Source organism: Myotis lucifugus, unplaced genomic scaffold (genome assembly GCF_000147115.1).
Source record: "Myotis lucifugus unplaced genomic scaffold, Myoluc2.0 scaffold_448, whole genome shotgun sequence".
NCBI lineage: Eukaryota > Metazoa > Chordata > Mammalia > Chiroptera > Vespertilionidae > Myotis > Myotis lucifugus.
Window position 1 is genome coordinate 470,653 of NW_005871496.1, and position 22,031 is coordinate 492,683.

A 22,031-nucleotide genomic window follows, 5' to 3' on the forward strand; every position below is an offset into this window, starting at 1 on the left:
AACTCTGTATAATATTCTTTATTTCAGTCAGTGTATGCTTAATTTCTAGTTGGTCCTTTTTCATATCCTCGAGGGTCTCACTAGATTTCTTGAGGGTCTCACTAAATTTATCGGCGGTCTCACTAGACTTATTGAGGGCCTTACTAAATTTATCGGCAGTTTCTAGAAAATTCTTGAAAAACCTTATGAGTGTGGTTTTGAACTCTATATCCAGTAGTTTGCTTTCCTCCATTTCTGTCATTTGTGACCTGTTTCTTTGTCTCCGCATTTTGGCTGCTTCCCTGTGTTGATAGAGTGGCTTTCTGTGCTAGGTGTCCTATAGGGCCCAGTGGCTCAGCCTCCCCAATTACCTGAGGTGGACACTCTTGGTGCACTCTTTGTGGGCTGTGTGCACAGTCTTATTGTAGTTAAGCCTTGATTGTTGTAGGTATCACTGGGAGGAATTGACATCCAGGCCAATTGGCTGTGAGAATCAGCTGTGTCTACAGTGGGAGAACTTCTGTGCTGAAGACACCCTTATGGGGCAAGACTTGCTTCAGTGGGGCTTTGGTGCTCACTGAGTCTGCTCCCTGAGTGTGTCCCTTATGGATCTGAGGAGTTGTAATCTGGATGGTCCCACTCTGACCACTGGGTACACTGGCTCTTGGATCTCTAAGGAGGTGCTAATTTAGCCTCTGCCTGAGGCTACCCAACAGGAGCTATGGAGATATCTGCAGATTCCTCTTCTTTGTTTGGGGTTTGGAGGTGCCCAGATGAGGCCCATCTGTGAAGCAATGCAAGCTGCTGTGGGGCCTTGGGCCTTCTTTTGGAAGTTCTGGGTCTCTCTGACCCAGCTGCAGTTTGTTAGGTAATTTTCAGATTGCAAAGGGCCAGGCCTTTCATATGCAAAAGCCTCTGTGCACAGCTTGGGTGGGGCAGGGTCTCAGGGAATCAACAGGGTGGAGCAAACAGCTATGGCTGATCCTCAATCCTACCCAAGAGGCCCCTGGTCTCAGTGTCCCGGTAGTCTCAGTGTCCTGGTAATCACCGCAAGCACCTCTGAGAGAAAGCTGCCCTTAAGTTCCGACCAATGCCAGACAGTCCAGTTTCTCCCCGTATGAGTCTGGGTCCCCAGAGACTCGCCTAGAAATGGAGTTCAGAGCAGCCGGGAGCTTGAGACTCCCTTCCGATTGAAAAAGAAAACAGTGTCCTCAGTTGCCAGCCCTTTCCACGTGCGCCTCCGTACCTCTGCACTTTACTTCCACTCCGCACCTCCTCTGAGTCTCAGTGTGCTTTTCTCTTTCCTTCTAGTTGTAGAATTTCCACTCAGCCAGCCTTCCTGTGGTTCTGGATGATGTCCGTTTTGTCTTTTAGTTTTATTTTTGAAGTATTTGTGCGAGGCAGCAATTTACGGTGTTTACCTATGCCGCCATCTTGGTTTCCCCTCTCTCATCGATGTTTCTGACTCTCTTCCTCTCCCTTCTTCTCTGTAAAAAATCAATAAAATATACTCTGTAAAAAATCAATAAAATATACTTAAATACATATATATATGCACACACGCGCACACACACACACACATATATATCTCCTTAAGGTAAGTATGTCAATAAACATGAGAGGAAATGTTTAATTTTTGTTTTCAAAAAGTACAGATTAAAACAGATTTGGAGCCGAAACCGGTTTGGCTCAGTGGATAGAGCGTCGGCCTGCGGACTGAAGGGTCCCAGGTTCGATTCCGGCCAAGGGCATGTACCTGGGTTGCAGGCACATCCCCAGTAGGAGATGTGCAGGAGGCAGCTGATCGATGTTTCTCTCTCATCGATGTTTCTGACTCTCTATCTCTCTCCTTTCCTCTCTGTAAAAAATCAATAAAATATATTTAAAAAAAATAAAAAATAAAACAGATTTGGAGGTCAGGGTTCAATTTCTGGTCAGGGCACATGCACAGGTTGCTGGCTCAATCCTTAGTGGGGGGTGTGCAGGCAGGCAGCCCATCGATGTTTTTCTGTCATCGATGTTTCTACCTCTCTTCCCCTTCCTCTCTCTAATATCAATAAAATACACACATACATGTATACATATATAAATTATGGTTTTGAAAATCATATAGCTACATAGACAAATACTTCTAGTATAAGTGCAATTCTATTGTCTGCTATTTATTGAGTGCATATGGGGTGCCAGCCAAAAGTTGGGCCCCTTTCATAGAACTCTCATCTTCACAACTCTAAAACAGAGTTACCAGCAGATGTGAAAAATAAGATTCAGATACTTGCTTAAAGTCACTGGATAAGAAGCTAGGATTTGAACAGATTTTCCTGTCCTCAACCTGTTGTGCCCAAAGGAGGTATATACATAATTATTCTACTATGTAAAGGGAGGGATGTGGTGTGAAAATACCCGAAAGTGCTATTTATTGAGTGTCTCTGGGGTGCCAGCCAAAAGTTGGGCCCCTTTAATAGGAAGTTACAATGGGTTGCAATGGGAGGATTATAGGTGTTTTGTTTAGTTTGATCTTTTATATTTCTCCAAACTTACTGCAATTACTTTTATATTTAAAAAGAAAATGTGGAATACTAGAACCTTTACAACAGCAGGGCCTCAATTTCATGACGTGCTATAAATCAGTGATGGCAAACCTTTTGAGCTCGGCGTGTCAGCATTTTGAAAAACCCTAACTTAACTCTGGTGCCGTGTCACATATAGAAATTTTTTGATATTTGCAACCATAGTAAAACAAAGACATATTTTTGATATTTATTTGATATATTTAAATGCCATTTAACAAAGAAAAATCAACCAAAAAAATGAGTTCGCGTGTCACCTCTGACACATGTGTCATAGGTTCGCCATCACTGCTATAAATGTTCTTTTATTGGTACTGAAAGGTAGTTGGAACTATATAGAGTATATGCAGTACAGAGTTGACATGGTGTGAACATGTACCTGCTCACTAGCTCAACTTTATTCTTGCTCATCTTATCCCTTTAAGCAAAAACACTTATTGAAACAATAGTAATTTTTTAAAAATTTTATTTACACAAGATATGGATGTTAGAGAAAAGAAAAAGCTATCTCAAATCCTGTCACCCTAAGGGAGAAGTTTTTTAAAATACGTTTTTAATTGATTTTTAGAGAGACAGGAAGGAAGAGGGATAGCGTAATAGAAACATTGATGAGAGAGGAGCATCATCGATCAGCTGCTTCCTGCCCAACCCCCACTAGGGATCGAGCCCGCCACCCAGGCATGTGCCCTCACCAGGAATCAAACCAGCAACCTCTTGGTGCCCAGGTCAATACTCAACTGCTGAGCCACACCAGCCGGGCAAGAGAAATTGTTTTAATAAATTGTCAAATTATTTCCAGAAGTAACTTTGTATTTTCACCTATAGCAAATGAATATCTCAGTTTCACCACAGTATCATCTGCCACTGTATTATCAGCAGATATACTTAAATAGTAACTCTAGCTTAATTCCTAGGGAGAGCATAATTGAAGGTAGTTTGAGAAAAAGAAACAGCATTCAGACCTTTCCCTAGAACTGGGTTAGAGACCTGTTGCCTAAAGCATCATGTAAGTTTGTTTCAGGGACGAATATAAAAATTTGAAGCACTGATGGGTAAAATCTATACATCCTTTGAAAAGTGTCTTGTGCCTTCAGAACAAAGAGAAGCATTTCAGACTAAATCACCACTGCTTATCAACTTGGATTAGACTGAAAAAGGCTTGAATCCTAGTTTACCAGTGTCTCACGTTTGGGGTTAACAGACATTTTCAAAGGCATCCAAGTAAATTATATGCTTATTGATTGGATAGATAGAAATCCAACTCGGGACAATTGGAAAGATTGAATATGGGCTGAATGTTCGATATTATGGGATTATTGTTCATTTTCTTAGATGTGATAATTTAATGGTTTTACACTTTGGAGATGCATGCTGAAATATTTAAAATCCTTCAAATGATTCAGCAAATACATATAGAGAAAACAAATACGGGAAAATGTTATTGATTATAGTTGGAAGATGTACAGATGTTCATTGTATTCAACTTTTCTGCATGTATATCTGAAATTTTCTTTTAAAAGCTTGAGGAAAGATACATTTTTTAAAATAACATGTTAAATGTATTTTTTTTTAAGTTTTGATTTCAGTAAAATTCAGTTTCTTGAGCGTACCAGAATGATCAATATAGTAAGAGTGGAAGAAAGTTCCACTAGTTTATTGCCAATCAAGAGGAATCAGCTTTAGGGACAGACCACAATGAATGTTGGGCAACAGAGTAACTGGTTGGACAACTGTTCTATCTAGGCCAAGAAGTCTCACGGGGAAAGAAATGCCAGTTTCTAATTTTTCCTTCTTCATCCAGCACAACAGATTTGTCCTGGACTGTAAAGACAAAGAGCCTGATGTGCTGTTTGTGGGGGACTCCATGGTGCAGTTAATGCAGCAATACGAGGTAAAGTGCAAGTGATGGGGTGCTGTGGGCTACTGAAGTAAATGCATGCAGCAATAGCGGACTTGCATTCTGAGCTGACACCCTAGAAAAGCTCTAGCTCAGAGTGGAAGGTAGCAGAATGGTGCTCCGTGCGCTAGGCATAATGAAACTAAAAGGTGGCATTGTTTATAAGTAAACTTCTTTTTTTTTGCCTTGGCTTCCTAGAAGCTTCACATTACATTTATTGTATTTGTCCTAGTCATGATTTTCAATTCTTATTTGTGTTTTACTATTTTCTTATTTGTATTTGCTCATTTATATTTGTCTTAGTCATGATTCTCAATTCTTACTATTTGTGGTTTACCATTTTCTTATTTTATGTATTTTCTTAGTGAGCTGTTCCAAAAATAATTTTATTAAGGTTAGGCATTCTTCCAAGGGAAATTTAAAAGAGAAGAACTTTATTTCTTTTTGGCTCCAGCACTGTAAATATCTTCATCTCGTGTTTCTATTTTACCCTATTCCTTTTCAGTGGTTCTCAACCTTGGCTGCACATTAGAATCACCTGGGAATCTTTTTAAAATCCTGATTTCTGGGCCTCATCCTCCGGAAATTCTGTTTCTTTGTTACTAATGTTGTGGCCCCACTCCATAACAAAGAAACAGAATTTCCAGAGGCTGAGGCCCAGAAATCAGGATTTTAAAAAGATTCCCAGGTGATTCTAATGTGCAGCCAAGGTTGAGAACCACTGCTTTAAATGATTGAATAAAGGGAAGGGAGTTAATTCAATTGGCAACTTAATTATAAGTATTGCTACCTCTTAAGGGGCAACAGGTTGAGTTGTGACTTTCTTGAGTTGAGACTGAGTGCTCCGCGGAGAGCTGAGTTGTACAGTAGCATCTTCCAAGTCCTTCACCGAGTAGCACCCTACTTGCAGTGTGTGTGTGAATGCAGAAAATGAGATTGTTATTTCAGGTCTTGTAGCACATTGCAATTGGGGGATTTTATTTCCCACGAATTTTAGCTTAAATAAATCAAGTTTTTCTCTCTTCAGATATGGCGAGAACTTTTTTCCCCACTCCATGCACTGAATTTTGGAATTGGAGGAGATACAACAGGACATGTTTTATGGAGGCTAAAGAATGGAGAGCTGGAGAATATTAAACCTAAGGTGAAATGAAACTTATTTTTGAAAGAATATCATTAATCTTGAGTCTTTTTCAGATAGTCAAATTGTCTGAAACTAGTAGTAAAAAAGTTGCTTCTTTAAAGCATTATTTCACTGTTCTTTGGTTCATGCCCCACTAAGATGAATGATTGTTATTTCTTAAGAACATTCCAAATAAACATTTAAGAAATCAGCCCTAGCCAGTTTGGCTCAGTGGATGGAGCACCGGCCCGAGGACCGAAGGGTCAATTCCTGTCAAGGACATGTACCTGGATTGCAGGCTCGATCCCCGTACGGGAGGCAACCAATTGATGTCTCTCTCACATCAGTGTTTCTCTGTGTCTCTCTTCCTCTCTTCCACTCTGTCTAAAATTCCGTGAAAAAAATATCCTTGGGTGAGGATTAACCAAAAAAAGGAAAGAAATCAGTGTACGTGCTTGAATGGTATTTGTAATTGTTACACTCTTCAGCTATAGGGAGAAAGGTGTGGCTAATGAGGTGTGCAAGTCTGTGAACCTGGGGCAGTATGTGGGGTAAGCTGCTCAGAGGTGGGCCATGGGAGCAGGGCCAAGATTCACCTCCGGAAGTGATTTGGAGCTGTTTCACCATATAAGCAAATTGGTAATCAACGCCTCCGAGATCTTCTGAAGAACAGATTTGAAGCAGATGTGAGCAAAGGTGCACCATAAATGTACCCAGTACCTTATCACATTATACACATCTTCCATGTTCTTTTCAACCTCAAAGAAAGAAGCAAAGCTGAGCCACTGATATCAGCTGCTTTAGTTTTATTTTACTCTTTGCCTCTCTAATAGGAAAACTCATCCAGGTTCCTCTCTTTTGTGATAGTGTGGAAAAGTAAGATGTATGTCTCTAGGTGATAGACATACACCTAGAGACATTTTTTTTTTTTTAAAGAGAAAACCTTGTTAAAACTTCAGCTTCCACCCCAGTGACTTCCTTGAATGTAGCTGTGTTCACTCCCTTGGGTACTTTAGTACTTCTAGTCAGGGAGACTTTGTGATACAGGTAACAAATATTTTTCCCCAGATTTTTTAGATCTCATTTTATTTAAATTTTTTTGACATGCACAGGTTTTATTTTTAGACATTGAATTTGTTACGTTTTCTGTAGAGTTTCTGGACTTTAAGAGATTAGCTTCCAACTCCATGATGATGAAAGAATTCTCTTATTTTCCTTCTGGGAATTTATCCTGATATATATGAGGTGTGACTCAGTGTTTTAAGGTGATTGCTCAGTTGAAGTTACTCAGTACCATTTGAGAAGTTCCTTTATTCCTGCGTATTTACCCCTCTTTTTCTTCCCCCCTAAATTATAGGTCATTGTTGTCTGGGTAGGAACAAACAACCATGAAAATACAGCAGAAGAAGTAGCAGGTGGAATCGAGGCCATCGTACAACTTATCAACACAAGGCAGCCACAGGCCAAAATCATTGTATTGGTACGTAGTCTTTGGATGGGTGGAGACCTTGATGCAATTAGCTCAGGTGAGGAATCTTAGAAATGTGAGGTTCATGAATATAAGGATCTTTAGGTGGAAGCAGGCTATGATACTACTGAGAAATGCTTTTCTGATATCTTCCATTGTCTTACCGGTCTCATCATTCCCATACCAGCTTTGGGGTCATCTTTTATCTGCTCATCCTTGTTTAGAAGTGGAAACCCTCTTTGTTGTCTCAGGTAGCCTTGTTTTTTAAAAATTGTTTAACTGTCTTCTAATAATTTTTTAAATTATATATGAGATTTGTCCTAGTCCTGAGTCTCTTTTTATTAGCCCTGAGTTTGGACTAGTTTAGATGTGGTGTGTTCTGTGTCCCTGTTAATATGTTAAAGGTGGTATAGTCATTGGATCTCTGAATTCCCTGACACATCTGAGATTCCATCACTAAGAAAATGGGTACTTCATAGTCTTAAACTTAACAGAAAGTGCTACCCTTTTAGAGTTAAAGCAGTGAGTCTTCATGGTCTCAGAGACAAACAACCATCTGTTTCATAGATAAGTGTACCTGTAGATGTCCTTAGCCCAACTAAAAAAGTATGCTTTAACATGTGAGAACTACTATGTGCAAAGTACTGTCTTATGTCCTGCACACACCAAACTGAAAAGACATAGTACTTCTCAAGGAGCTCACAGCCTGGCGGGTGGACAGTGGTATAAAGAGAGATTTATCACACTGTATACTAATGGGAGTAAGGAGAGAATGCTGTGTTTTAGACATAAAGTTGATGTCTGAGTTTAGTTTTAAAGAATTAATTGGTCTCCAAACGGGGATTGGAAAAAAGAGAAGGCATTACAGAGGACAAAAGAAAATGATCAAAGACTTCATGTATGTGTTTGTTGGGTGAGTGAGCGAGGGTGCTAGAAGAATTTCAGGGCTGTCAGTGGAAAAGTGTGAGACTAGGATTGTTAAGAGGCCACAGCCAGGTCATTTCGGAATTTGTATGCCATGTTAAGATTTTGCTTTTTATCTTACAGATGCTGGGGAACCAGGTTTGTTTTCTGAAAATAAATTTTTATTGATTTCAGAGAGGAAGGAAGAGGGAGAGAGTAATAGAAACATCAGTGATGAGAGAGGATCATTGATCAGCTGCCTTCTGCCCTCCCCTCACTGGGGGTCGGGCCTGCAACCCAGGCATGTGCCCTCACCGAGACTCAAACCATGACCTCTTGACTCACAGGTTGACACTCAACCACTGAGCCACACAGGCCAGGTGCCAGGTCTTTTAAAAATTATTTTTAGCCGAAACCGGTTTGGCTCAGTGGATAGAGCGTCGGCCTGCGGACTGAAAGGTCCCAGGTTCGATTCCGGTCAAGGGCATGTACTTGGGTTGCGGGCACATCCCCAGTAGGAGATGTGCAGGAGGCAGCTGGTCGATGTTTCTCTCTCATCGATGTTTCTAACTCTCTATCTCTCTCCCTTCCTCTCTGTAAAAAATCAATAAAATATATTTTAAAAAAAATAAAAAAAAATTATTTTTATTATGTGGTATTTCGTGTCATTTAATTTACTTATTTATATCTTGTTCTGTTCCAGAAAGGATTATATTGTAGTAATGAGTTCTGAAGTACAGTGCCTAGTACATAGTACTTGCTTAGGACATATTTATTGCATGAAGTTGTTGAATAAATCCTCCATACATATTCTTTAGTTCAATCAGACTTAAATTTGATGTACAGTGGTTCTATCTACAACACTAAAACATTGGCAATAACCTAACCAGTCAATCCCATGGGGGAATGATTGCACAGGCCATTTATATAATAGCATTAATCATATGACAATTATGAGAACTGCATAAAAACAATTTGAGATGTATTTAAGTGAAAAATTTGAATAAACTATGTATCTTTTCTTTAGAACTACTTAAAAGTATATATGCAATTGGAAAAGGCAATAATTAAAATCATTATTATATGGTAAAGAGATTAGGAGCATAATATTTTTTGTGGGTTTTTTTGGTTTTGTTTTGTAAGTGGAAGTAACATTTATGGAGGGATAGATTGACTCCCTGCAGCAGGGAAGGGGGCCCAAAGCAGTTGCCAGTGAAGCTTCTTTCTCTCAGGTTTCAAAATCCCATGCCCTTAAGCTAGTCCTGGAAAGCGAGGGTTCCAAGAGAGTGAAAAGCGGGCCAGTGTCCAGAGCTTCTGTTCCAGGTTGTAGCCAGGTATAGTTCAGTCTTTAAGCTAATTAAAGTCCTCTAGTCCATGTGTGGAGTCCCAGATGGCCATAAGCCACGTGGGCACAGGGGAGCCAGGAACCCAGTGTGCCAGAGAGCAACGAGCTATGTTTGTTTTAACACAGAGATGGCGAATCTTTTGAGCTCGGCGTGTTAACATTTTGACAAACCCTAACTTAACTCTGGGGCCGTGTCACATATAAAAAATTTTTGATATTTGCAACCATAGTAAAACAAAGATTTATATTTTTGATATTTATTTTATATATTTAAATGCCATTTAACAAAGAAAAATCAACCAAAAAAATGAGTTCGCGTGTCACCTCTGACACGCGTGTCATAGGTTCGCCATCACTGGTTTAGGATGACCTCATCTGTGACTTTTTTTTTTAAGAGGAAAAAGGAAGGAGGAGGGAGAGAGAGAAGCATCAATGTGAGAGTGAAACATTGATCTGCCTCCTGCACACCTTACTGGGGATTGAGCCTGACCGGGAATCAAACCAGCAAACTTTCTGTGAATGGGACAATGCCCAACCAACTGAGCCACAACGGCCAGGGCTCATCTGTGACATTTTGAGGCGCTTAACAAGGATAGAAGAAGATGAACGAGGGTAGCAGAGTCATGATTCTCTTTTGGAACTAACTATACAATCACACAATAAATTGGTAATCAAGGCCACAAAATTTTGCTGAAAAAAATATAAAACAGGCATGAACAAGTACTTACTCTGGGCATAATAAAAATTATCTTTTAATAGAATACCCACAAAAAATCTTTTTTGTGTGAAATAAGACCTCTTACTGTACTCTGTAGTAGAAATAGATGTCATCATTAGCTATTAACCAACTAAAAGGTTGGGGATGTCTGACAATAATTTTATAGTAGATTTGATAGTTTTTTAAAGGCCATTTCTAGTTTGAGATGATAAAACCTTCCTCTTATCATATAAGACCAGGCTTTTATTTATTATAGAAGGACAGATACCTGCTTTATCTGAAAATCATATTTTAGATCATTAACATATAAGTTAAAAACAAATTTAGGACACATCTCTGTTTTAACCTACCAGATATTTTGTGTCTCTGATTCATCAAGACAGCATTTGTTCCACCTGTTTCTCATGTGCAGTCGTGTAGGTTCCAAGTGGCATTAACAAATAGATGTGTATTTGAGCTAGATCATTCTAGTGACTGTTGAGAATGATGTGAAGGAAAGACAACATTGGACATAGAAAGACCAGTCAGGAGATTTTACATTAATGGAGGTGTGAACAACTAGCCATAGCAGTGTATATAATCAGAATAGAGAAAAAAGAATGGATTAGGAAAATGTTTAGGATACAAAAGCCTAGTAATCTAATGATAAATAGATAAGGTATGAGGGGTGAGAGACTTGGGGGTGTTGGAATGACCAGTTGATATAAAGAATGTAGAAGGAGCGTAGTTTGGGGGAAGTTGGGCATGTTAAGTTGGGAGTGCCGCAGGAGCATTCAAGTTTGCTTCTGTAGCTGATGTTCAGTATGTAGTTCTGAAGCTCTAGGGAGAGATCTGGGCCAAAGTTTTTAGACTGGGAAGAACAGTGAGCCAAGGAGAATAAGAATATTAATGATTCAGGGACAGGCGGAAGAAGAGGAACTCCTGGAAAGACTGAGAAGGGATGGTCAGAGAACTTTTATTCAAACCAAAGCTCGTCCAGTGTTTCAGAAATCAATGGTGTAGCAAGTGCCAAATAAGAAGAGCAGTGCCTCTTCTCATCCTGTTCTTCTCTGCTCTGCCCCAGGGTTTGTTACCTCGAGGTGAGAAGCCCAACCCTTTGAGGCAAAAAAATGCCAAGGTGAACCAGCTCCTCAAGGTTTCCCTGCCAAAGCTTGCCAATGTTCAGCTTCTGGATACAGATGGGGGCTTCGTGCACTCGGACGGTGCCATCTCCTGCCACGACATGTTTGATTTTCTGCATCTCACAGGAGGGGGCTACGCAAAGATCTGCAAACCCCTCCATGAACTGATCATGCAATTGTTGGAGGAAACACCTGAGGAGAAGCAAACCACCATTGCCTGACTGGCTCCCATCAGTGTTCATTGCATCCCCGCTTCCTGAGATCAGTTATGTCACTGGCACTACGGAATCCTTCTCTTTCCTAAGGCACTTTGCGTTGTAGAATGTTCCTGGATGTTCATATCTAGTGTTTGAAAGGGAGGAGGGATTGAAACTGGTCCTGTACATAGGTTTGTTTGACACAGGAGAAAAATTAGTTAAGGAAGATGGTTGTTTAAATTCATTTGAAACCAGAAGGGGACTTTTTAGTTGTATGTGTGACACATTTATTGAATTATCACTGTTTTACCTAGAATGACATCAAGCCTAAGTACTGAACAAAGTGAAGATTCTTTTCTTGGCCTTTCTTTCTATGGATTATGTCATATATAATAATGATCAGAATCACACCTACTTGGCTTTACAACATGGTTTTTTCTAGTTTTTAAGGTTCATAATTTAGCCTTTTGTTTCTATTTTCCTTTATTCGTGTATTCTCAATGTTTTAACATATAACATCAGATTGGACATACTTGTCATTCAAATATGGGAGAAACTATAGTTACAAGTGGGTTTGTTCCACTGTTTTATCTTTCCCAGGCTTAGCAGTGAAGAATAGGTTTTGCCCCAATTGGGGAACTCTGTGGTGGGTATTATTTTTATGCTGCTGAATATCATGTCTGTAATAGACCCATGCATGCAGCCTTTGCTCCTTTCTTGGAGGGTCCTTGTTGATATTACCAGCGTTAACACATTTCTTACCTAGGAGCTCTGTTGCTGGGTGTGTAAGTCCCCAGCCAGTTACTCTCATGATATTCTGATGTGTGGCTCATTCTTGTGTGGTGTTCTGTGCTAGAGTCTGTGTAGTGCTATCCAGATTCAGAGTGGTTTGTTCCGTTTGCTTTTCCCTTAGAACCTGCTACAGTTTCTTTCCTTTTTTTTCGCCCCCCTTGGGTGTGTGTGTGGGGGAGGGGGGGAGGATCAGATCAGACCTCTTCTATTTTTCATTCCATAAGCCCTGACATTATTTCAAGTTTTGTAGTATCTTAAGGTGTATATTTTATTTTTGTATTGTCTTAGTTTTTAAATTATATGAATCCAGAAAAGTTTGGCCTTTTCTCATGGGGAAACAAGTGGAACTATTCTTCAGAATGAACATCCTACTTGATCCCCCCTCCCCCATCTTAGGCTTGTTTAACTTTCAGGATTTTTTTCTTAATGCATCTTCTGAGAATTTCTTTAAAGAGAGCTCTTTATTAGATGGTTTGAGGTACAAGAACTGCCATTTTAAAACAATGGGACAATGGATGGTTTTTGTTCAGTAGACCTATGAAATGTATACAAACTGGATCTACAAACATATTTTAAACTGGACCAGGTAGATATTGAAGTAGCCCATCCAGATGTGCTCTGCAGTGATTTTGCTTAACATTCTGGTTTAGTAAGTAAGACGTATGTTTCATGTCTGCTTGCCAGGCAGATAGCAGTGCTGTGGGGGGCGGGGGAGGGGTGCTGATTGGTGCCGAGCCTGTCCTAGTTGAGGGATAGAGCTGGGGCTGATGTGTTCTTTTCTTGTCAAGCCTCTTGCTAGGAATTTTATTGTTTTTTGTCTTTTTAAGAAAAAAATACATACTTTTCTGAATGTATCATGTCTTCATTAACAAAAGAAAATACACATGGTGTTTACTAAACTTGTTTACTATTTTAAAATTTTCTTTTTATTTTTAGTATCCCAGGTTCTTGAATTTTTCAAGACAGATTTTTTTTTTCTTAGCTTGGGTAAAGTTCTAGGGAGAATAACTAATTAAGCCACAATTTTGTGTGTGAAAAGACAGTTTCCTTTCCAGGTCTTCTGATTGTCAGAGGGTGGGAGTCTGAGGGTGCTCCAGCAGCAGAGGATTCAGTCCCTGTGTGTGCTGGCCTCCAGCTCTTGTGCTCATGTGTACAGACCTGAGGTAGCACTGCATTTTCTACTTACCGGATCTATTCGAACAGTAGTATTTGAAACACTAGCCTCGTAAATAAAAGTCTGCCCCATTGCTACTGTGCAGATATTGAGTCCGCTTTCATTTCTTGCCAGCACTGCCTTAGGCAAAAAGTGTTCATCTAGGTGTCACCAAAAATGAATAATTATAAAGGCAGTGTTTATTAAAATACATTTCATTTTCAAAATTGAGCTATCAGCTGTTAAAGTTTGTATATATTTTGGGGGGGATACCCTGTATTTTTCTTTCATCAACATCCAGGTTTGCTACAGTGACAGAACTTAATGCTTAGTCTTTGGATATCTCTCTCTGTCCCTCTCCCTCTCCTTTTCCCTCGCCCTCTCCTTCTTCCTCCCTTCCCTCCCTCCCTCGTCTATATAAATTTAATGCACCGTCCAGGTGAAATGTCCTAGTTGTCATTATGATTAAGGGGCCAACTTTGCAGAGGTATTATTCTATTCCTCTATCAGCAAATTTTAAGTCCTTTATCCACCCATTCCTGCTACATTAAGTAGCAGCTGGTGATGACACTATAACGATTTCTGCGGTCGCATCTTGAATGTGGCTGGTGAAAGATGTACTGCCAGGGATGATCTGGGACCTGTTGTTTTGCTGCCATAATATTCTAGACTGTCATGGGCCTTTTTGGACTATATCTTTTGTCAAAAACCTGAACCCACACAAAACATCTGGAGTAGCTTATGCCCTGCTGTTACGAATTCTGTCTCATTGTTAAATTCCAAATTTCTTTATTTTTTCAGCCTAGTCACTGTTTACAGTTGTCCGCTAAAGCCTGAAATATTATTTGTGCTGTGGTGTATGAGCATTGCCAGTTTATATTTATTGCAGTGAAGAAACTGAAAACATTGAAATCGTGGGCATGTCCACGTTCCTACGTCTGTGTGGGTGCATGTGGGAGAAGTGAGTTGGGGTCTCTTGAAAGGAGGCTTTTTGGAGTGGGGCCTCCCAGCTTCTTGTTGGTGTTCCTGCTTGGGGATCACTGCTGCTAGCGGACTGGACCTCCCCGGCAAGTCTGTGATTCTGCTTTGGCAAAGTTTCATTGACCAGTGAACTCATTCTGTTGTAGTGCATATTTCAATATAAATGTAAACATTTCACTTAAACTTGCTGTCTTTCTGCTTCCTTTATCGTGTGAATGGAGAAAAGAAGGGGTGGGGTTTTTCCTATCATCTCACAAGCCAATTGGATACTTAGATCCGCTTCTTTTCTGTGTGAATGCACCAAGCTGACCCTCGGATTAATCTCCTTAGGGGTGTAGGCTGATAGTGTGGGATGAGCAGATACAAGGAATCCTAAGTAGATATATGGGAAAATTGTTAAAGAAAGTGTTTCAGATTGGTTAAGAATATCTGGCGGTTAAAAACAGAATTAACTTTTAAATGATTAATTGGTCTTTTGACTCTTTTTCTCACTTCAGTCTTTAGAATTTATTCACATTTAAATGTCTCAGCTTCTACTGTTGCTCCATTTCTCACACTAATAATCACCAGTTTTCTGTTTTACACTGGAATATTACATAATGTGACTATGGAGCCCAGGACAGGAAACTTGAACATGGACACAGTTCTCATCTACTTCCCTCGCCTCCCCAAACCGAAACGCCGGCCCCACATGCAGCCTCTTTAGAGCGTTATGACTAGAACAAGGTTCAGTTGCTCAACTGACCATCAGGCCTGTCCCGATGACTAACCACACCCACCCCAGCAGTAAGGACAGCAAATTGCTATGTCATATCATGTTCTTAGCGGCTGAATATGTCTGTGGTTTTTGTAACATTCACCTTTATCACGCAAGTGCAGCAATGCTATTGGTCACAATGGCCTACTCCTAGGAGAGGACACATTTTGGAGATATTAAACTGAGGTGTTTTTGTTTTTCTGTTTGCCCTCCCCCCATATCTAATCACACCAAGTTCCTCCCACCCCAGAGACCTTGCCTTTGTGAGCAGTGGGAACGCAGCCTGCGTCCTGGGCTTTGTTGACTGTGCCCACACTCTCCCCTGGGAACCTCTTCCGTGGCGCGGCAGTGTGGTAGGAGGGAAAGCCCTTGCCACATCTACTTGGGGAAAACTGACAAAACCAGCAGGAGAGTCCATCTGCTTGTTCCCAGCTGTGATGGGTAAAATTTTGTTTTTTTAATCCTCACCCAAGGACATGCTTGGAGAGAGAGAGAGAAAAACATCGATGTGATAGAGAAACATCGATCTGTTGCCTTCTGCACACACCCCTACTGGGGATCGAACCTGCAATCCAGGTATGTGTCCTGACGGGGAATTGGACCAGCAACCTTTTGGTGTATAGGACGATGCTCATGCTATTTAGCCACACTTCCTGGGCTGATGGGTGAAATCTTAACTCAGCTACATATTTTTTCATAGTCACAAAGCAAAGACCTTAAATGTTTCGCTAAACAGTCTTGTTTTTTAATATTTTTAATTTTTTTCCTTAGGAAGGGAGAGGGAGAAACATTGATCACTTGCCTCCCTTACACGCCCTTAACAGGCCGAAGCAGTGACCTTTCAGTGCACAGGACAGGATGACACTCCACCAACTGAGCCACACTGGCCAGGGCCATCGTCCTTTTTTTGGCCTGGTGTTATGTTATACCTCTTGCATTTTGCTTACTTGCTGGTTTATTTTAGTTTAACTCAGCACATCAAAATACAGGGTGGGGCAAAAGTAGATTTATATGTGTTCCTGTGGAAAATAATACAATCTATATAAAAGGCTAAGTGACCATCTGACTGGTAGCTATGACATGCAGTGACCACCAAGGGGCAGATGCTCAATACAGGAGCTGCTGAGCTGCCGTGACCTGGCAGCTATAGTTCTCTGGTGACACACCCAGGAACCAGAGAGGAGAGAGCCCAATTCCGGGGTACGTCACCCAAGAACTGCCTTCTCGCAATCCAGGACCCCTCGGGGGATGTCGGAGAGCTGGTTTCAGCCCAATCCCCACCTGCCGGAGGGACCCCGCTCACTCTGCAAACGCCCTTCAAGCCCCAGCGCTGCCCCAGGTGCATCTGGCTGGGGAGGGACCACAGGAAGCTGGTCCCAGGGCATGTCCGGCCTGTCCGGCCTGTCTCGCCCAGTCCCGCCTGGCTGGCTGCCACCTAATTAATTTCCTCTCAATGTGCATGAATCCGTGCACCGGGGCACTAGTGATCAATAAAAGTACAAGAGTAAACTTGCTTGAACTCATTATTGTAAACCTACTTTTGTGCTACCCTGTATGTATCAAAAAAGACTAAATAGAAATATATTTTACACACTGATCAAGCTTCAACAGCATACCTATAAAGAATTCATGACTCAGTATATTGCAGCATGCTCATTGATAACCACTGATAGCCCAAGATATTAAATATAATGTCCTCTCCATGACCTGGCCCTCCAGTTCATATCTTCCCACCCCTTACTTGGAACTTCCTTGCCAATAGTATTGAACTTTGAATATGCCTTTGCCCCAGAGATTCCCCCCCTGTCTGGAATATGCTCCTCCTACTCATCTTTTAAGAATCCCTCAGGGACACCTCCTGGAGTGTTTTCTGATTTCTCTTTCCAGCCCTGATCTGTACTAGTAGGTCTCATCTCTGAGTTCCCATAATACCTTGTGTAAATCTTTTTTTCTTTTTACTATGCTTTTATTGATTTTAGAGAGAGGGGGAGAGGGATAGAGAGGTAGAAATGTCAATGGGCTGCTTCCTACATACCCCTATTGGGGATTGAGCCCACATCCTGGGCACATGCCCTGACTGGGAATCAATCCAGGGACCTCTTGGTTCATGGGTCTACACTCAACCGGCCGGGCCTTGTGTAAATCTTTTCTCATGGAACTTACCACTCTGTATCATATGCTTATCTATTTATATTGCTAGATAATGAATTCCGTAAGAACAGAGAATGGCCCACCGTTGTGGCTTAGTGGTTGAGCGTCGACCCATGAACTAGGAGGTTAAGGTTTGATTCCTGGTCAGGGCACATGCCTGGGTTTTGGGATCAATCCCCAATCTGGGGAGTTCGGGAGGGGAGGCAGCCGATCAGTGATTCTCTCTCGTTATTGATGTTTCTGTCTCTCCCTCTCCCTTCCTCTCTCTGAAATAATAAAAACATTTTTTTAAAGGAACAGAATGTGTTTTAAGCATCTTTGTGTTCCCAGCACCTAGCTTAGTAATTAGTACAAACTAGGCACTGAATAAATGAATTATTAGGGGATTTTTTTGTTCATGCTCTTCTAGCCAGTAACTGTCAGAAATGAAACTGGAATACAAATTTTGACTACAGTTTCTGCCTTTTCAATGGTACCATGCTTCTGCTTGTGAGAAACAATCAACATTTTTGCTAGTGATAAATAAGGGCAAACAAAATTCACTTGAGAATAACAAAAAAGGTGCAGTACAGACCTATTACAAAAATTTTTGAGACATTTTCTGGAATTCTTTGAGTATCACTAGACCTAATTAATAAAGATAGTTTTATAGGAAAAGTGAAGCTAGAAGAAAAAGCTCGGCTGGTTCAGAGGAACAAAGGTATTGTGAATGAGAAAATAAACGCGGGGAAGGCTGAGGCCCAGTGAAACACTCGAGAAGCTACGGGATGTGGCCTGTATCTGAGCGTGAAGAGGGGATTCTCTTTATTATGGAGAACAACTTTGAATAAACTAGGCAGCTGCACATGATCTTTATTTATTTATTTGTTTATTTTTGTTAACCCTCACCTGAGGCTATTTTTCCATTGATTTTTAGAGAGAGTGGAAGGGAGAAGGAGAGCCACATCAATGTGAGAGAGACATGGATTGGTTGCCTCCTGCACCTTTCCCTGACCAAGGCCTGGATCAAGCCTGCAACTGAGGTATATGCCCTTTGACCAGAATCAAGCTCTAGACGGGGGGCCGCCGTTCTATCCACTGAGCCAAGCGGCTACGGCTGCACATGATCTTCAGATACAACCAGAGAGGAGTAGTACCTAAAAGGCTCTCAGCTGCACCTGATTGTTAGCTAGAGACCCACCCTTGCTTGAAACAGGAGGATGGCAGGCTCACTGTTATCAGTGATCTTTGGAGACACAGATTGAGTTGATCAATTATTTATCTGCTTGTTTTCAGCAACCTGATGACCAGCCTCATTTTCTGGAAAGCTCTAATGTTGGTTCCATGACATGGCCACAGGGTGCAGGCGCAGGGCCTGCATCTATTTCCTGGTCTGGATGGGGAAATGGAAAGTGGCTGAATACCTCTGGCAGAAAGTCGTGCCCATTTAGTCAAAACTCATCTCCTACTCTGGACAGTAGTTCAGGATGATGAATGCCACCAAGTCCAGCTCTGCTCTGTGGCATTTAGGACAGTGGAGATGAGACATGGCTCCTGAAGGCTCAGGAAGTGTGATTTGCCTGGCTGATGTGGCTCAGTGAGTGAGCATCGACCCAGGAACAGAGAGATCACGGTTTGATTCCATGTCAAGGCATATGCCTGGGTTGCAGGCTCCATCCCCAAGGAGGGGCATGCAGGAGGCAGCCAATAAACTAAAATAAATTTTTAATAGTTTGATTTGCCTAAGATGTGCAATGCAGGGCTTTAAACCCACACCTTTCTGATAAAGTCCTTACTTTTTCCATAATTCCATGAAGCTGTGTGACATGTTTGAGATCTTATCCCCAGAAAGAGTTTACTCTGTCTCTTCAGCTGATTCCCAATCTATATGTATCCAGTGTTCACAGCTCTTGAAGGGAAGATACAAGGGCAGCCTGGGAAAAGTGACCTTGCAGGACGGGAGGGAGTGCTGGCCTTTCGCTGCCAGGGCTGCCTGTGTCCAGGGTATTTTTATTTGAGCTCCAAGTAGATAAACCGAGCCCTTTTTTATGGCCACAATGAAAACAGGGAACTTCAAGTCCATTTTTTTCCAGAGGGGTTGGTTTGCACCCTTTTTCTCTGGGTTAAAGTTAACCATTACTTAATTTTAAAGTGCGGTTTGATTCTGCCCCCCACCCACAAGCATAGCCACTCCCTAACCCCCAGGGTCCTAAATGATTGATGGGATGCAGCTAACCCGTGTACTGTGATGCTTACTGTGCCCTGCTCTTCTTGCCGCCTTCAGGTCGCTTAACTGTACCCCTGACCCAGGGGAAGCTTTTCTTGCTGTCCTCTTGCTCCAACTTTGAAATCCTGTGGCTTAGAATGGAGCCAGGCCCATGCAAAGCTGGGAACCTTGTCAGCTGCCTGCTGAATGCTCCCATTTCCTAGGTCCTTTCTCTACCCCGGCTGGGAAGGACGGCCCACAAGGAATAGAAGAAAGTTGCCTGAGCCTTGTGACCCACCCTGCCCCCTCCACCAGGGCTGGCATTGGGCGTTTTACATAATGTGGGAGAAGGCAGTAGCTTGGACCTGCACAGAAGGCCAAGGACCTTCCTGAGGCCTTGCCTTCCCTTTGAGGCGGAGCACTGCCCTTTTATGTTGATGCTACAGGCAACAAAAAGGCTTTCTCTCCACTCAGGGCTGCCAGACCTCAGAAAGGGCCTATTCACAACTGGGTTGCTTGCTGTTCCCTGCGTGGGGGGTGGGACAGCCAGGCCGAAGAAAGGTCTATCCACTTGAGAACAGGAAGAAAATCCTGGGTTGCTGCCCTCCTATCTGAATACTCATGGTGCTGAGGATTCAAAGGTTAGGACGTTGAGATTTTGCAAAAGGGAAGGATCCCTTCTGGATTTATTTGAATGGACTTCTCCCAAGATACTGCCAGGAGAAAGGGGACAAACAGAAATATTAATAGTTCACAATTGTTTGGCCCCAAAGCAGTGGTTCTCAGAATTCACTGTGCATAGCAAACTTCCGGAGTGCTTGCTAAAAATGCAGTTGCATGGGCTCCACCCCCAGAAACTGATTCAATAACTGTAAGTAGTGTCTGGGTTTGCAGTATAAACAGTCCTAGGGGCACATTTTGTTAGAAAAGCCTAAGAGATAGACTTGGAATGCTTCTCCCCAGGATCCCCACCCCCAGCCTGGGCTTATTCAATGTGGTCACAGCACCAACCATCCTATAGCAGAGACTCTGTTCTCACAGCTCCCAGGAAAGTTCCAGGCACATGATAGACAAGTTAGGTTACATCAGGCTGAGTGGTGTGCGTCTTTCTGAGCGTTCCAGGTGTACTGGCGAGATGGGCGGCAAGTGAAGGAGAGTAGAGTCCAGTTGGGATATGGAAGTCTTACACTGACTCTCCAAACTGGGCTGCAGGCTGCATGGAGGGCTCCTTATGACGCCTCGTTACTCTGAGTGCCCTCCAATTCAGGTCCCGAGATGTGCTGGAAAGGGTGCTGGACCACGGCTCAGGAGACGGGGCTAGGGAGCTACTCTGAGCTGTCCTTTTCCAGGCTTTACCCTACATTCCTGTAAAATGAGGGGTTGGCCCAGGCGTCTGCTTAGGTTCTTCGGTCTGACTTTCTAAGTTTCTTTAGCCCCTGCAGCTTGCTTCTGGGTAGGGGCAGTGCTAATTCTCCCATTTCATATGTTTAAAGGAAAATAAATGTACTGTGGCCACCTCTGAAGTTGTCAGACGCCCTGCTAAAGCCACCTGGGCCAGTGGTTTCTCAGAGTTCTCTCATTCAAGATTCCAACAGCCTCACCCTCGCCCCCACCTTACTAGCTGGGCACTGTTCCAACGAGGACTATTTTACCTTATGACCACTATTTCTGTAGGTGTATTGAATGACACCTACAATGTGCCAGTCACTGTTCTAATTTTTCTTTGGGAGGGGTACTTTGCTATTCAAAGATAATCATTGCTAAATTTTATGCATTTTCTATGCATGCCTATGTATTTGGAAACCATACTACTTATATAGTATCATATTGTGAATTATCTACTTACATGTCAAAGTCTTACACATCATTTTCGATGGCTTCATGATAATAGTGCATTTAACCACTCCCGCATTACGGACACTTAAGGTGTTTCCTTTATGCTTTATATTATAAATAGCACTATGATAAGGGTAGCTGCCCACACATTTTATCTGTATTTCCTTACTATAGAATCCCAGAAATGGAATTCCTGGGTCAAAGAATATAAAGCTCTTTACGCTTCTTGAAACACAGTGCCAAAATATTTTGTAGAAAAGTTTACACCGAAAGTCACTATCTTGCCACGAGCTTTTGCAGCTGCCTCAGTGGAGAAGAGAAAGCCCCGCGGGTATGAAGGCGTCTCCCGAACTGCGACCGCTGCGTGGGAGGGCAGGTTGCACCGGGCCCCTCCAGCAGTCAGTCTGTCTCCATTCCCCTCCGCCGTCAAGGCGACCGTCCTGTTTCCTGATTCTCTGAGTTCTTCCTAAGATTCCAGCAGGGAAAAATGGCCCGGGGTGGACGACGTTAGTGGTCATGGCAGCGGTCTTGGGAGTGGGGAACCCCATCCCTAAGTTTGAGCAAAGAGAATTGTTAACAAGACTCCAACACCTGGAGATCTTTCTATCCAAAGTGAGCTTCCGGGGAAGGGCAGGGTAGCGTAAGAAGAGGCCGGAGCGGAAAAGGAATCCACCGAAGACTTCCAGCTGGAGTTGTTCGGCCCCTTTAAGGCGCAATCCGGAACCTGGCCCTTTAAATCTGTGTCAGTTTCCCCTGACGTCACCGAAAGGGCGCCAGCCCGGCTGTTTACCGCTTCGCGGCGCAGCACGCCGTCCCCAGTTCCGGGCGCGGCGCCGCGGGGCCCGCCTGCATAAA

At 42.4% G+C, this 22,031-nt stretch overlaps 1 protein-coding gene across 5 annotated transcripts in view; it reads left to right on the forward strand.

Moving 5' to 3' along the window:
• Positions 1 to 18,814, forward strand: part of PAFAH1B2 (platelet activating factor acetylhydrolase 1b catalytic subunit 2) — a 34,722-nt gene extending 15,908 nt beyond the window's left edge. For 2 of the 5 annotated variants that reach the window (XM_023744299.1, XM_014468320.2), the window contains exons 3-6: positions 4,351 to 4,440; positions 5,474 to 5,590; positions 6,927 to 7,049; positions 11,067 to 14,430. In XM_023744299.1, the coding sequence (XP_023600067.1) occupies positions 4,351 to 4,440; positions 5,474 to 5,590; positions 6,927 to 7,049; positions 11,067 to 11,345 (609 nt within the window). In that variant the 3' untranslated portion in view covers positions 11,346 to 14,430. Of the gene's footprint in view, positions 1 to 4,350; positions 4,441 to 5,473; positions 5,591 to 6,926; positions 7,050 to 7,224; positions 7,289 to 8,084; positions 8,145 to 11,066; positions 14,431 to 18,430 lie in introns of those variants that run through there. The other 3 variants (XM_023744300.1, XM_014468321.2, XM_023744301.1) reach the window with 3 other exon arrangements.
• Positions 18,815 to 22,031: the final 3,217 nt, after the last annotated feature.